The 17113-nt window shown below is 42.9% G+C and overlaps 1 protein-coding gene across 2 annotated transcripts in view; it reads right to left on the bottom strand.

The window, feature by feature from the left end:
• Nucleotides 1-3575, bottom strand: part of LOC311109109 (disks large-associated protein 1-like) — a gene marked incomplete at both ends in the record, with an annotated part of 109948 nt that extends 106373 nt beyond the window's left edge. The window contains one exon of one of the 2 annotated variants that reach the window (XM_084151917.1): nucleotides 2514-3575. In XM_084151917.1, the coding sequence (XP_084008043.1) occupies nucleotides 2514-3575 (1062 nt within the window). The remainder of the gene's footprint in view (nucleotides 1-2513) is intronic. The other variant, XM_084151918.1, reaches the window with a different exon arrangement.
• Nucleotides 3576-17113: the final 13538 nt, after the last annotated feature.

Here is a 17113-nt window from a genome sequence, read left to right as displayed (position 1 = left end):
ACCCTTTGCTATGAGACTCGAAATTGAGCTCAGGCGCATCCTGTTTCCATTGATCATCCTTGATATGTTTGTACAACTTGATTGGAGTCCACCTGTGGTAAATTCAATTGATTGGACATGATTTGGAAAGGCACACACCTGTCTATATAAGGTCCCACAGTTGACAGTGCATGTCAGAGCAAACACCAAGCCATGAGGTTGAAGGAATTGTCCGTAGAGCACCGAGACAGGATTGTGTCGAGGCACAGATCTGGGGAAGGGTACCAAAAAATGTTTGCAGCATTGAAGGTCCGCAAGAACACAGTGGCCTCCATCATTCTTAAATGGAAGAAGTTTGGAACCACCAACACTCTTCCTAGAGCTGGCCGCCCGGCCAAACTGAGTAATCGGGGGAGAAGGGCCTTGGTCAGGGAGGTGACCAAGAACCCAATGGTTACTCTGACAGAGCTCTAGAGTTCCTCTGTGGAGATGGGAGAACCTTCCAGAAGGACAACCATCTCTGCAGTCCTCCACCAATCAGGCTTTTATGGTAGAGTGGCCAGAAGGAAGCCACTCTTCAGTAGAAGGCACATGACAGCCCGCTTGGAGTTTGCCAAAAGGCACCTAAAGACTCTCAGACCATGAGAAACACGATTCTCTGGTCTGATGAAACCACGATTGAACTCTTTGGCCTGAAAGCCAAGCATCACGTCTGGAGGAAACCTGGCACCATCCCTACGGTGAAGCATGGTGGTGGCAGAATCATGCTGTGGGGATGTTTTTCAGCAGCAGGGACTGGGAGACCAGTCAGGATCGAGGCAAAGATTAACAGAGCAAAGTACAGAGAGGTCCTTGATGAAAACCTGCTCCAGAGCGCTCAGGACCTCAGACTGGGGCGAAGGTTCACCTTCCAACAGGACAACAACCATAAGCACACAGCCAAGACAACGCAGGAGTGGCTTCGGGACAAGTCTCTGAATGTCCTTGAGTGGCCCAGCCAGAGCCCGGACTTGAACCCGATCAAACATCTCTGGAGAGACCTGAAAATAGCTGTGCAGCAACACTCCCCATCCAACCTGACAGATCTTGAGACGAACTGCAGAGAAGAATGAGAGAAACTCCCCAAATACAGGTGTGCCAAGCTTATAGCGTCAGAGCCAATAAGATTCAAGGCTGTAATCACTGCCAAAGGTGCTTCAACAAATTGCTGAGTAAACGGTCTGAATACTTATGTAAATGATATATTTCAGTTTTTTATTTTTAATAGATTAGCAAATATGTAAAAAAAACGGTTTTTGCTTTGTTATTATGGGATATTGTGTGTAGATTGATGAGGATAAAAAAAAAAATCATTTGTAGAATAAGGCTGTAACCTAACAAAATGTGGAAAACGTCAAGGGGTCTGAATACTTTCAGAAGGCACTGTATCTCAGCACCCAGAACCAAATCAGCTATCACAAGACATTACAAATAAACAGACATGTAACAATGTAAAGGACATGAGATAAATGGAATGGGGTCCACAACCAGGGATGATATGGAATAGGATGCATGATGTTAACAGGTGAGGAAGATGAAGTCTCACATTCAACACAAATGAGGACGTCTCACATTTGACACAAATGAGGACGTCTCACATTTGACACAAATGAGGACGTCTCACATTTGACACAAATGAGGACGTCTCACATTCAACACAAATGAAGATGTCTTTAATAATGTTAACATAATGCTTATTGTTCTGAAATAATCTTATCTGTTCCTACAGAAACTAACATTCATGCAACATTATTCTGTGGAAATTTGATCTCTGAAAAATGTATCTAATTGATTTACTCACTTTATACTGTATGTACACACTGTATTCTCGTCACAGCTCATCCTATATAACTACTGCTGTACAACCTTATTCCTACTTATATATTGTCCATACACACTACATTTCTATATCCTGGACTCTGACATTGCTCATTCTGATATTGCTTGTTCTGATATTTCTTAATCTCTTTTTTTCTTTTCTTTTTCTTGGGATTATTTGTGTATTAGTATTGTACTGTTAGACATTTACTGCACTGCTGGAGTTAGGAACAAAAGCATTTAGCTGCACCTGCTTTATTAAGATCTGCTAAATCAGTGTATGCAACAAATAAATGTTGATTTGATTTATCTCACATTCAACACTTATGAGGACATCTCACATGCAACACTTATGTCCCCTAAGCGTGTCTGATAGAGAGAGAAAGTAAGTCTGCTCCTCCTCTCCTCTCTCTCTGCCTTAAGGGACAGTGGACATGCAGGGGCCTCCACTTCACATATCAGTCTGCGAGGACATGGATAGCGATAGAGAGAGAGTAAGTCTGCCCCTCCTCTACCGCTTTCTCTCTGCCTCAAGGGACAAGTGGACATGCAGTCGGCCAGGTGTCTCCACACACGACGCATATGAATCTCTGGGAGGATATGGATGAATGGATGGATGAATGGAGATGGAGGTGTGAAGATGGAGGTTTGGAGGTGAAGAAGGGTTGTTGTCATACCTGGAGGAACTGACAGGTCTGGCGCCCTCCCTGCTTGCAGGTCTCAGCCTTGACCAGGGCTTTGTCCAGGTTGACCGATGCCTTCTGGTAGACCTCCCTGGCCCTACTGACCGTCAGCGTTGACGACCACAAGCTCTTCTTCATCAGCTGGCCAGTCCCGTCCATCCCCATGCCCAGGCCTGGCAACCCAGCGCACGTGGAACACTTGAAGTCGTTGTTGCTTCGTGACGTCTTCAGCGAGTGGGCGCTGATGGTGTTGTACTGCTCCATGAAGTACTGCGACTGGGACTTGCCTGGGTGGCGGCCCATGGTCATCACCCCCGAGGGCATGCCTCCCGGGATGGGGCTGTGATGGTGGTACAGGCACACCTCGCGGTCCAGGGTGTCGTCCGAACTCCAGTAGCCCGAGATGGCAGAGCGCATCTTGGGCTCCAACCTGCTGCGGTCTTTGCTCTTGCTGCGCTTGCTGCTGTGCTTCAGGGTGCCCGAGTGGGAGGGCGGGTCGTCAGGGCTGGCCTTGCCCCCGTTCATCCTATCCCCGGACGGGCCTTCCAGGGAGTGGGACTTGGTGAAGAGCTTCTGGACCGAGTGGACAAGATGCCTGATCCTCCCAGGACTGTCGCTTCGTTGGTGCTCCACTGCTGTGCACTTGTACTGCAGTGTGTGGTAGCCGTCGTGGCGCACTGGTGCCTGCCGTTCAAACTGCTCCAGAAGGTTGGGGGGGATGCGGTTGTTGTTGCAGCTGCCACCACCACCACCGCCCCCCTTAACGCTTCCCCCCTGGCCTCCGGTGTAAGGCACCACAGCACACTCATCCTTCAGTTCGTGGTGGGAGCTGTAGTGTCTTCGGGGGAAGGTGCTGCTAGCCGGGTCAGGGTAGGGCCCGCACTCAGACTGGAAGGAGCTTCGCTGGGCATAGTAAGGTTGGTCCGCCGGGTGGGCATTGCCCGGGTTCAGCGGGTAGGGCCGGGCTTGGCGCCCCAGGGTCATGGAGTCATAGGAGGGGTCACAGGTCACCGTGTGATGGTGTCTCCGACTACTCGACAAGCCTTTCATCGTCATCGTCACAGACAAGGGGGCAGACGCATCTAACTGCTACTGACGATATATAAGCTCTGCGGACACACACACACACACACACACACAAACCCAGAACAGACAAACAGAGAGACATAGAGAGAGAGGGAGATAATTAGTTACGCACGCATAGTCATTGTCTAAAGCTGATGAGAATGACTTTTGGCACCCCTCAGCAGATGAGAACAGACAGTGATGTTGACACAGGTAGCCTTATTCATCTCTTTATTCTGTCCTTCAATGTTATCTAAATATAGCAGCCAGTTTTTTGTGCATGCATTTCAAGACTTTCAAATCGCTCCACAAGCTTTTCTTCCAACATTTATGTTTTCTCTACCAGGGGGTTGAGTTAGAAAATTAAAGAGTGAGAGGGAGCAAGAATAGTGCACTTCTATTTCCATCTCAGGCATATGCTAGAATTGAATACGGTTTGAGGGTTTGTTTCCGCTCAGAAGAATGAGAGGAAGCAAGCTCCAGTAAATAGTCAGGAATAGTCACCTAATCACAGATAGATATATCCCTCACAACATTTCTCAGAGTAGGAGTGCTAATCTAGGATCAGGTCCTCCCTGTCCATATAATCTAATTCATTATCACCTAAAAGGGAAAACTTGTCTTAGATCAGCACTCCTATTCTGAGACACTTTATGAATAAGGGCCCTGATCTGCATACTGCCAGTCATTTGAGCTGATCTAAGGTGTGGGGTGGCTGCAGACAGAGTCCGGTGGCTCTGCGTCTCCACTCCCTCTTCCTCCAGACTAATCGGCCTCTAAAACCAGCTGACAGCTCCTGGGCCACTGCAGCCAACAGCCAATAAAAGCCTTTCCTCACATTGTGACGTGAAAACAAATGGCATCTGTCAGTGCCAGTAGCCCTTTATACTCATACCCGTTCACGTGTTGAAAATGGCAGATTTGGTAAACTCCTAAATTGGAACGCAGTGGTTGTACAGTAGCATGCTGTATATGACGTCAGAGCTCTGCTTCTGCTCTTCACAGCACTGTATGGGTTTTGACTGACAGGTGTTCTGCTAATTGGGCAACTTTTGATACTTTTTTGTCTGAGTGAGTGAAATGTTGTAAATGAAGAGGACTTTGTGTATTTTGAAAGCTGAGACGTTGATGATTATAATGAATACCGCTTTGATGTCATACAAGCAAGCCTGTGCTTCACATTTCCATATATAGTGTCAACAGTTATGATCACTATGATTGATGTACAGTTACAGTTACAATATGACATGGCTGGGTTGTTCTGAACAGAATTAGCCTATTTTTGTCTATTGTGAAGACTTCTTTTTATGCGCACCAAAATTATGATCTGTTTCCCTGAATTGCATTGTGAAAGCCTAACACTGTAATATTGTATTTTATAATTTAGCTAGTCATGTTGGCAGTAGAACAAGCATTCAAATGATGCCCACCTGACCCAAATTGTGATGTATAATGGACTGTTTTGTATTGCGTAAGCAACAACAGTAATTGTGTGAATGCGGGGATGCAGGGTTGTGTCCAAACAAAACAACTACAAGTGTGCTTGCTATAGTTCCTCAACGGCCCAGCTAGGAGAGCTCAAAAACGCACCTTATAGTTGAAGAAAAAAATTACTGAAGAACTGTGCACACATTGGAGAGGTGTGTGGCCACTTGGAGACACCAGTTAGTCTTCTCACTCAAACCCTTGTAATGTTTTTGTCTTATGTTGCACCTGCCCCACACTTTCCAGGAATATTCTTATCTAGTTACTGAATGTAGCCAGAGTATTTTCAGATTTCATTAATAACAAATGCAGCGAAAAGTACAGTAAATGTAAAATGCACATAAAATCAACAGTTTAATGTTTGGATAAAGTTTTGTGTCAGGTGAACTGTTGTGTCCGCTCCTTTGGTCTAATAATTTCCCCATAATCTCCAAACTGTTCTCTTTCAATTGCTACCATGGTTATGCATTTCATATTTCTTCTGTAAGAAACATTTCAACATTTTCAATCTCACGAGTGTAAAGGGTTAATAGCATCTTTTACACGCAGAAACAGGACGCAGTACACACACACACACACACACACACACACACACACACACACACACACACACACACACACACACACACTCACACACACTCGCACAGCTCCGAATATTCAGCAAAATGCTGAACCTGCACTGTGTCAGCAAGTCCAATAGACTGGGAGGTGAGGATAACGAGACAATAACAAGGGTCCAAGCACCCAGAGCAACACAGAGCGCTGAGGCTTAGCCAGCAGAGGGAATTCATTACAGAGATTTATAACACACAACCAAAGGCCACTGTGGTAAATAAAAGAAACCAAAAGGAGGAAGGAAAGGAGGAAGGAAAGGAGGAAGTAAAAGAGGAAGGAAAAGAGGAAGGAAAGGAAGAAGGAAAAGAGGAAGGAAAGGAGGAAGGAAAAGAGGAAGGAAAGGAGGAAGGAAAAGAGGAAGGAAAGGAGGAAGGAAAAGAGGGCGTAGAGGAGGAAGGAAAGGGGCACTGGACTTAAAAACAAAGGTGTCATTGTACGCTGATGATTCATGTTTTCTTTTAAATCCACAACTTGAATCCCTCCACAGCCTCATTGAGGATCTAGATACATTTTCTAACCTCTCTAGATTACAACCATATTATGATAAATGTACTATATTATGTATTGGATCACTAAAAAATACAATTTTTACATTACCATGTAGTTTACCAATAACATGGTCTGATGGTGATGTGGATATACTCGGAATACATATCCCACATGAAATAAATGATCTCACTCCAATAAACTTTAATAGAAAGTTAGCAAAAATAGATAAGATATTGCTACCATGGAAAGGTAAATACTTGTCAATTTGTGGAAAAATCACCCTGATTAACTCTTTAGTATTATCTCAGTTTACCTATTTGCTTATGGTCTTGCCTACGTCTAGCGAACAGTTTTTAAAATTAAATGAGAAAAAAATATTCTAATTGTTTGGAACGGCAAGCCAGACAAAATTAAATGGGCCTATTTATATAATGAATATGAATTCGGAGGACAGAAATTATTAAATATTAAAGCATTAGACCTATCACTAAAAGCTTCAGTCATACAAAAGTAATACTTAAATCCAAACTGGTTCTCTAGCAAATTAGTAAGATTGTCTCACCCAATGTTCAAGAATGGCATTTTTCCCTTTATTCAGATTACAACCTCCCACTTTCAGTTATTTGAAAAGGAAATAATCTCCCAAATATCACTATTTTTAAAACAAGCCATACAAAGTTGGTTGCAATTTCAATTTAATCCTCCAGAAACGACAGAACAAATAATACAACAAATATTGTGGTTAAACTCAAATATACTAATTGAGAAAAAAACATTATTTTTTGACAAAATGTTTAAAAAAGGTATAATCTTCATAAATTATATCATAGGTAGGACTGGTGGAGTTATGTCGCACATGCAGCTAACAAAAACATATGGAAATGTCTGCTCTACCCAAAATTACAACCAAATAATTGCAGCCTTACCGCAAAAATGGAAGAAGAAAGTGGAAGGGGGAGAAAGTAAGGAACTTGTCTGTCAGCCTTGCATTAAAGAACATAATTGGTTAAAGAAAATTGTGATAAATAAAAAAGTATACCAGTTTCATTTAAGGACCAAAGGATTGACAGCCATCCCATATAGATTGCAAATAGTTGGGAAGAGATCTTTGACGTACCGATTCCATGGCATAGTGTTTATGAACTGATACGCAAAACGACGCCGGGATCAAAACTTAGAATGTTTTAATTTAAATTATTATATAAAATTCTTGCTACCAATAGAATGTTATTTATATGGGGGATACAATCTTCCCAGCTCTGCAGATTTTGCTTGCGAAGAGACAGAATCATTAGATCATTTGTTTTGGTACTGTCCATTTGTAGCATGTTTTTGGACACAGGTCCAGGAATGGCTAAAGGATTGCAATATTTACCTGGAGCTAACCCTTCAGATAGCACTACTGGGTGATCTGAAAAGTCATAGTGAATCGATCAATAATATAATAATACTTTTCACCAAAAACATGTTTTTCAATTTACAATCTGTAAAAACAATGAGAATAGAAAGGTTCAGAACTTTTGTAAAACATCACAGTACAGTTGAAATATATATGGCAAATAGAAATCCTATATGGATGGTGTTAAGAGATAGATGGGTGGTGTTGAATGAAGTTGAAGGATGGGACTAATAACAACTAACAACAACTAATAACAACAAGATAACTAATGTAAAGCATACTGTGTCCATAATACAGTGGGGGGAAAAAGTATTTAGTCAGCCACCAATTGTGCAAGTTATCCCACTTAAAAAGATGAGAGACGCCTGTAATTTTCATCATATGTACACGTCAACTATGACAGACAAAATGAGAAGAAAACAAATCCAGAAAATCACATTGTAGGATTTTTAATGAATTTATTTGCAAATTATGGTGGAAAATAAGTATTTGGTCAATAACAAAAGTTTCTCAATACTTTGTTATATACCCTTTGTTGGCAATGACACAGGTCAAACGTTTTCTGTAAGTCTTCACAAGGTTTTCACACACTGTTGCTGGTATTTTGGCCCATTCCTCCATGCAGATCTCCTCTAGAGCAGTGATGTTTTGGGGCTGTCGCTGGGCAACATGGACTTTCAACTCCCTCCAAAGATTTTCTATGGGGTTGAGATCTGGAGACTGGCTAGGCCACTCCAGGACCTTGAAATGCTTCTTACGAAGCCACTCCTTCGTTGTCCGGGTGGTGTGTTTGGGATCATTGTCATGCTGAAAGACCCAGCCACGTTTTATCTTCAATGACCTTGCTGATGGAAGGAGGTTTTCACTCAAAATCTCATGATACATGGCCCCAATCATTCTTTCCTTTACACGGATCAGTCGTCCTGGTCCCTTTGCAGAAAAACAGCCCCAAAGCATGATGTTTCCACCCCCATGCTTCACAGTAGGTATGGTGTTCTTTGGATGCAACTCAGCATTCATTGTCCTCCAAACACGGCGAGTTGAGTTTTTACCTAAAAGTTCTATTTTGGTTTCATCTGCCCATATGACATTCTCCCAATCCTCTTCTGGATCATCCAAATGCACTCTAGCAAACTTCAGACGGGCCTGGACATGTACTGGCTTAAGCAGGGGGACACGTCTGGTACTGCAGGATTTGAGTCCCTGGCGGCGTAGTGTGTTACTGATGGTAGGCTTTGTTACTTTGGTCCCAGCTCTCTGCAGGTCATTCACTAGGTCCCCCCGTGTGGTTCTGGGATTTTTGCTCACCTTTCTTGTGATAATTTTGACCCCACAGGGTGAGATCTTGCGTGGAGCCCCAGATCGAGGGAGATTATCAGTGGTCTTGTATGTCTTCCATTTCCTAATAATTGCTCCCACAGTTGATTTCTTCAAACCAAGCTGCTTACCTATTGCAGATTCAGTCTTCCCAGCCTGGTGCAGGTCTACAATTTTGTTTCTGGTGTCCTTTGACAGCTCTTTGGTCTTGGCCATAGTGGAGTTTGGAGTGTGACTGTTTGAGGTTGTGGACAGGTGTCTTTTATACTGATAACAAGTTCAAACAGGTGCCATTAATACAGGTAACGAGTGGAGGACAGAGGAGCCTCTTAAAGAAGAAGTTACAGGTCTGTGAGAGCCAGAAATCTTGCTTGTTTGTAGGTGACCAAATACTTATTTTCCACCATAATTTGCAAATAAATTCATTAAAAATCCTACAATGTGATTTTCTGGAGAAAAAAAATCTCAATTTCTTTGTCATAGTTGACGTGTACCTATGATGAAAATTACAGGCCTCTCTCATCTTTTTAAGTGGGAGAACTTGCACAATTGGTTGCTGACTAAATACTTTTTTTCCCCACTATATGTTTATGTACAGTGAGGGAAAAAGGTATTTGATCCCCTGCTGATTTTGTACGTTTGCCCACTGACAAAGAAATGATCAGTCTCTAATTTTAATGGTAGGTTTATTTGAACAGTGAGAGACAGAATAACAACAAAACAATCCAGAAAAACGCTTGTCAAAAATGTTATAAAGCACTCCCTCTTAAAGTGAGTGTTCCTAATCTCAGCTTGTTACCTGTATAAAAGACACCTGTCCACAGAAGCAATCAATCAATCAGATTCCAAACTCTCCACCATGGCCAAGACCAAAGAGCTCTCCAAGGATGTCAGGGACAAGATTGTAGACCTACACAAGGCTGGAATGGGCTACAAGACCATCGCCAAGCACCTTGGTGAGAAGGTGACAACAGTTGGTGTGATTATTTGCAAATGGAAGAAACACAAAATAACTGTCAATCTCCCTCGGCCTGGGGCTCCATGCACGATCTCACCTCGTGGAGTTGCAATGATCATGAGAATGGTGAGGAATCAGCCCAGAACTACACGGGAGGATCTTGTCAATGATCTCAAAGCAGCTGGGACCATAGTCACCAAGAAAACAATTGGTAACACACTACACCGTGAAAGACTGAAATCCTGCAGCGCCCGCAAGGTCCCCCTGCTCAAGAAAGCACATATACAGGGCCGTCTGAAGTTTGCCAATGAACATCTGAATGATTCAGAGGAGAACTGGGTGAAAGTGTTGTGGTCAGATGAGACCAAAATCGAGCTCTTTGGCATCAACTCAACTCGCCGTGTTTGGAGGAGGAGGAATGCTGCCTATGACCCCAAGAACAACATCCCCACCGTCAAACATGGAGGTGGAAACATTATGCTTTGGGGGTGTTTTTCTGCTAAGGGGACAGGACAACTTCACCGCATCAAAGGGACGATGGACGGGGCTATGTACCGTCAAATCTTGGGTGAGAACCTCCTTCCCTCAGCCAGGGCATTGAAAATGGGTCGTGGATGGGTATTCCAGCATGACAATGACCCAAAACACACGGCCAAGGCAACAAAGGAATGGCTCAAGAAGAAGCATATTAAGGTCCTGGAGTGGCCTAGCCAGTCTCTAGACCTTAATCCCATAGAAAGTCTGTGGAGGGAGCTGAAGGTTCGAGTTGCCAAACGTCAGCCTCGAAACCTTAATGACTTGGAGAAGATCTGCAAAGAGGAGTGGAACAAAATCCCTCCTGAGATGTGTGCAAACCTGGTGGCCAACTACAAGAAACGTCTGATCTCTGTGATTGCCAACAAGGGTTTTGCCACCAAGTACTAAGTCATGTTTTGCAGAGGGGTCAAATACTTATTTCCCTCATTAAAATGCAAATCAATTTATTAAAATGTTGACATGCGTTTTTCTGGATTTTTGTTGTTGTTAATTCTGTCTCTCACTGTTCAAATAAACCTACCATTAAAATGTTTGATTGATCATGTCTTTGTCAGTGGGCAAACGTACAAAATCAGCAGGGGATCAAATACTTTTTCCCCTCACTGTATATGTATGTATGTATGTATGTATGTATGTATGTATATATGTATATATTTAAAAAAAACATATGGGGGATTGGAAGTGATGCAGACAATTAAATTGATGGAAGTTACAATCTATCTGTAATTTTAAAGCTGATCTACCCCCTAAAAAAAAATATATATATATATATATATATATATATATATATATATATATATATATATACATACAGTGACGAGAACAAGTATTTGATACACTGCCGATTTTGCAGGTTTTCCTACTTACAAAGCATGTAGAGGTCTGTAATTTTTATCATAGGTACACTTCATCTGGGAGAGACGGAATCTAAAACAAAAATCCAGAAAATCACATTATGATTTTTAAGTAATTTATTTGCATTTTATTGCATGACATAAGTATTTGATACATCAGAAAAGCAGAACTTAATATTTGGTACAGAAACCTTTGTTTGCAATTACAGAGATCATACGTTTCCTGTAGGTCTTGACCAGGTTTGCACACACTGCAGCAGGGATTTTGGCCCACTCCTCCATACAGACCTTCTCCAGATCCTTCAGGTTTCGGGGCTGTCGCTGGGCAATACGGACTTTCAGCTCCCTCCAAAGATTTTCTATTGGGTTCAGGTCTGGAGACTGGCTAGGCCACTCCAGGACCTTGAGATGCTTCTTACGGAGCCACTCCTTAGTTGCCCTGGCTGTGTGTTTCGGGTCGTTGTCATGCTGGAAGACCCAGCCACGACCCATCTTCAATGCTCTTACTGAGGGAAGGAGGTTGTTGGCCAAGATCTTGCGATACATAGCCACATCCATCCTCCCCTCAATACGGTGCAGTCGTCCTGTCCCCTTTGCAGAAAAGTATCCCCAAAGAATTATGTTTCCACCTCCATGCTTCACGGTTTGGATGGTGTTCTTGGGGTTGTACTCATCCTTCTTCTTCCTCCAAACACGGCGAGTGGAGTTTAGACCAAAAAGCTCTATTTTTGTCTCATCAGACCACATGACCTTCTCCCATTCCTCCTCTGGATCATCCAGATGGTCATTGGCAAACTTCAGACGGGCCTGGACATGCGTTGGCTTGAGCAGGGGGACCTTGCGTGCGCTGCAGGATTTTAATCCATGACGGCGTAGTGTGTTACTAATGGTTTTCTTTGAGACGGTGGTCCCAGCTCTCTTCAGGTCATTGACCAGTTCCTGCCGTGTAGTTCTGGGCTGATCCCTCACCTTCCTCATGATCATTGATGCCCCACGAGGTGAGATCTTGCATGGAGCCCCAGACCAAGGGTGATTGACCGTCATCTTGAACTTCTTCCATTTTCTAATAATTGCGCCAACAGTTGTTGCCTTCTCACCAAGCTGCTTGCCTATTGTCCTGTAGGCCATCCCAGCCTTGTGCAGGTCTACAATTTTATCCCTGATGTCCTTACACAGCTCTCTGGTGTTGGCCATTGTGGAGAGGTTGGAGTCTGTTTGATTGAGTGTGTGGGCAGGTGTCTTTTATACAGGTAACGAGTTCAAACAGGTGCAGTTAATACAGGTAATGAGTGGAGAACAGGAGGGCTTCTTAAAGAAAAACTAACAGGTCTGTGAGATCTGGAATTCTTACTGGTTGGTAGGTGATCAAATACTTATGTCATGCAATTAAATGCAAATTAATTACTTAAAAATCATACAATGTGATTTTCTGGACTTTTGTTTTAGATTCCGTCTCTCACATTTGAAGTGTACCTATGATAAAAATTACAGACCTCTACATGCTTTGTAAGTAGGAAAACCTGCAAAATCGGCAGTGTATCAAATACTTGTTCTCCCCACTGTATATATAAAATAAAATAAAAATAAAAATAAAAGAAAGTAAAAGGAGGAAGGATAGGTGCAAGGAAATTAGGAAGGAAAGGAGGAAGCAAATGGGCACTGGACTAACAAATAAAACGACCTCAGATAAACCATAGACACAGAGAACGGAGGAATGGAAATATATCAAATAGGTTTAATAGGGTCTGTGTACAGTACATACATTATGCATAGGTTGCGTCCCAACCGGCACCCTATGCCCTACATAGTGCACTACTTTTGACGAGGGCCCTTTGGGGCCCTTTGCACTATGTAGGGAATAGAATGCCATTTGGGACAAAGACAGTGTGTATATTGTTTTGTATGAGGAATGTGTGGAGGCTACAGTAATTGAAGATGGACTGAACTGTTTGTGACTATTCGGATGACATTTCCATTTCTGCATAAGGCAGAGGGATCGAATATCGCTGGGAGTCACTAAGGCCTACATCAGCATATTCTATAGAAAACGCAATATGAATATTTCAATCTAATCCGAAACCCCACCGCTGTATTTACAAAAGATTGAATACATAAATGTAAATGAGAACACACACGCACGACACACAGCAGCCGCCGCAGCTCAGAGAGTACTTTACACACTGGACTGTGGCCAACTAAAGGTATTCATTGCAGTCGACTGACAGAGACTCCTTTCTTCGCCTTTGGAGCACAGAACGGGACCTAAATAAGAGCTACAAGCCTGCTCGGGATGCTCTGGATCTGAAGTTGGGTCATGTTGTCTTCTCTTCCCTTCCCACCTGTCATCTGACTGGAGTGGCGGAGCTCCATTCTGAACCACGTTTTGCTGCCACTAGCTTGTCTCCAATGGCAGGACCACTATAGCAGGACCTGTTTCAAATCACATTTTATTTGTCACATGCTTCGTAAAATACAAACAAGAAATTATGGAATTTAAATACAATGTCTGTTGGCACTGAAATCACTCCATAAAGGATAGTCTGGGTAGCTATTTGGTTAACTATTTAGCAGTCTTATTGCTTGGGGGTCCTGTTGGTTCCAGACTCCAGACGCTTGTCGTGTGGTAGCAGAGAGAACAGTCTATGATTTGGGTGGTTGTCTTTAACAATGTTTAGGGCCTTCCTCTGACACCACCTGGTATAGAGGTCCTGGATGGCAAGGAGCTCGGCATCAGTGATGGATGTGTGTGTGAACCTTTCTTTCAGTGTTGGAAAGTTGTGTAGTTACCTGTTGAATGTAGATAATACTGAGTATTATACTCGTATGGTGCACTGAGTAGTACTGATTTATAGTTACGTTACACCCAATAAGACATTAGCTTTTTCCAACTGAGGATATGACATGAAACAAGTTCCTACACTCTTAGAAATATACACAAAAATAGCACAAAAAGATCAAAATAGATATAATGTACCTTCAGACGTACACTTAAGGATCTCACATGGTACTGTTTAATAATTTTTAGGGTACTTGTGCGGATAAAGAGTATAATGGTATATCTTTGTACCCCATATTTGGAATATAGAAAGGTACAATCACCACACTCTCACTCTCAAAAAAGGGGTACAATGTGAAGGTACATTTCTGTTTCCCAGTTTACACACCTATTTTGTATACCCTCAATACCCACCACTAGAGTGGTACCCTAAAAAGGCACATTTCTACCATAATTATTATCATCATCATATTTCCCAGCATGCTCTACCGCAGGTAGATTTTTTTAGAATTGTTTTTCAAATGTGTTTTTGCATGTACATTGATTGATTGATTGATTGATTGATTAATCTTATGCTACTCAAAGATAAATAACATGCAGCTAATCCAATCAGTTAGTTCGATTTTTTGCACCCGTAACTGAACTGGTAGTTTCAGTTTAAATGGATTAGGTAATCTCTTCACATTGGGCATCATTCACCAATATCTACCTTAGAATTTTCTAAACTTTGTTCTTAATAAACTCCCTAAGAAAAGTCTACGTCGGATTCATGACATGTTCTTAAACAACAGAATTGTTCGCGCCTGTGTTCTTAGGTTTGATGAATCCCACGTCTTCGTAATTGAAAGCGTGTGCCAGTTGTTCCTAATTAGCATAAGAAAACGCCCCGCAAATTCCCATATAAGGACATGACACTTCAGGGCCGTGTGCAAGAAAAGTTGGAGAATGTCCAAAAGACGCACAGACGGTGGTGGTCCACAGATCACCAAACGAAAAAGGAACTTCAGTAATTCTGAAATAGAAATTATACTGAAACAGGTAAATGCCTAATGAGGCATAATATTTAGTAGTGTTTCCAGTGGTTTTAAAGCCACCAACAAAACGGAGGCATGGAAGGAGATCACGGATTCCTTGAACTCGGTTTCTGGACAACGTCGCTCAATTGAAGATGTAAAAAAGAAATGGTTTGACTTAAAATTAGAGACCAAAAAATCCATTGCCAAACATAAGAGACATATGCTGACCACTGGAGGGGGGCATGCAGGCCCTGAGTTATCTGAGATTGACCAGCGCATCGGGGCCATGATTGGTGAGACGGCGCTCTCAGGTGTGCCATCAGCGGAGCAACTGGACACTGACCAGGGCCCTATATCAACAGCTTCATATCCTCCAAGGCCATCTCCCACCAATGAATCAGACGGTAAGCAAGTCTTTCTGAATTTATACAATTTCATGCCATAATTTAACTGAAAGCAACGGTGAAACCATTGGAAAGGAATTTTACACCAGTTTGTCAAACCAAACGTGGGCCTATGTGACTGTGAATGAGTCCTCACCTGAATTCCTAGTTTATTCAGTTTGAAATCCTATTGCTTTTGCAGTAGGCCTATATTGAACAAACTGAAACATCAAAAAAAAAAAAGAATCAGTGCACTGTGACTGTTTTACTTTCAGTATCGTTTTTGTTATTTACAGATCTCCAATCCAGGCAACCCTTCTGAAGAGGAACCTGACACCATTCGGCCCTCCTGCAGTAGGCCTGCCTCTGTACGTGCCCCCAGGTCCCGTCCAACTGCACGTGTCATCTCCGATGCGGTCTTGGATGACCAGGAGCAGATTGCGCAAAGTCTCTGTAAAATCGCTTCTACTCTGGCCACAATATCAGAAACACTCAAAGACATAAACACACATTAAAAAATATAAAGAACGCGCACTGAAACCTGTGTCATTTCATGTGTTTAATTCGTGGTGTTTAAAGGACAAAACAAATCAAAAACGATAAATAATTTGTTGTCTGACTTCCACGCCAAGTCGGTTGTCTGGTCCCAGCAATGGGTCAGGACGCACATCCTGGTGTGGTGGCTGAAGTGGAAGTGGAACACTACGCTTCATAGCGATGTTGTGTAACACACAACAGGCCATGATTATTCTGCAAACCTAAAAACGGTGTAAAGATGATAAAAAGCTAGAAAAACTAAATAAAATGAATTGTTGGAATTAGATTATTCTACAACATGTTCTCCATTTTTCAAACCTGAATAAAACAAGTAGTCCTACTCACCTTCTCTGGCTTGTAAAGCAGCTTACGGCCTGCTGTGTCCAAACACATCCAGCGTCCCTTCAGAATACCAATGGTTCGCTCAATGGTGGAGCGGGTGCGTGCGTGCCTCTGGTTATAAGAGGCCTCTTGGTGCGTCTGAGGGTTTGTTAGTGGCGTCATTAGCCAGGGCGCAAGGGCATACCCCCGATCTCCTAATGAAACAAGTAATTAATGAAGAAACCCACTTTTTGAAACCAACGATGCTTACCAATGAGCCATGCGTCTCCAGCAGCTCCTTGTTCCAGGCGCATTCCCACAGAACTGTTCTGCAAAATATAAGAGTAATGTGCACCTCCTGGGAAGCGGGAGACCACGTTCAAGAGATGGTTGTCGGAGTCGCAGATGACTTGTACATTGATTGAGTGATATTGCTTGCGGTTGAGGTATGGGAATGGGTCTGGTGAGGGTGCCTTAATGCGCACGTGAGTGCAGTCTAATGCCCCGATTACGTTGTGCAGACCCGCAATAGAGTAGAACCCTCTCTTGACCGGCAGCTGTTGTTGCGCTGTGTAGGGGAAGAAAATATATTGTGTGGCCAATTGATTTATTCCATCCACAACTCGTGGGAGAGCGCGGCTGATGGATGGCTGTGATATGCCCACCGGGTCTGCTAACTCCCGCTGAAATGTCCCAGTGGCAAAGAATCCCAAGGTGGAAAGTACCTGCATATGAGGTGGTACGGGATTGGACCGTTGGGTATGGCTTCGCAGCACTGGCTCCAAAGTATCACACAGCTCCATTAAAACGTGTCTTGGAAGCATAAACCGTCCGATCAAGTA

This window comes from Coregonus lavaretus, assembly GCF_964263955.1.
Source record: "Coregonus lavaretus genome assembly, chromosome: 34".
NCBI lineage: Eukaryota > Metazoa > Chordata > Actinopteri > Salmoniformes > Salmonidae > Coregonus > Coregonus lavaretus.
Note: the sequence above shows the minus strand (reverse complement) of the source record. Positions and strands in the feature narration are given on the sequence as shown.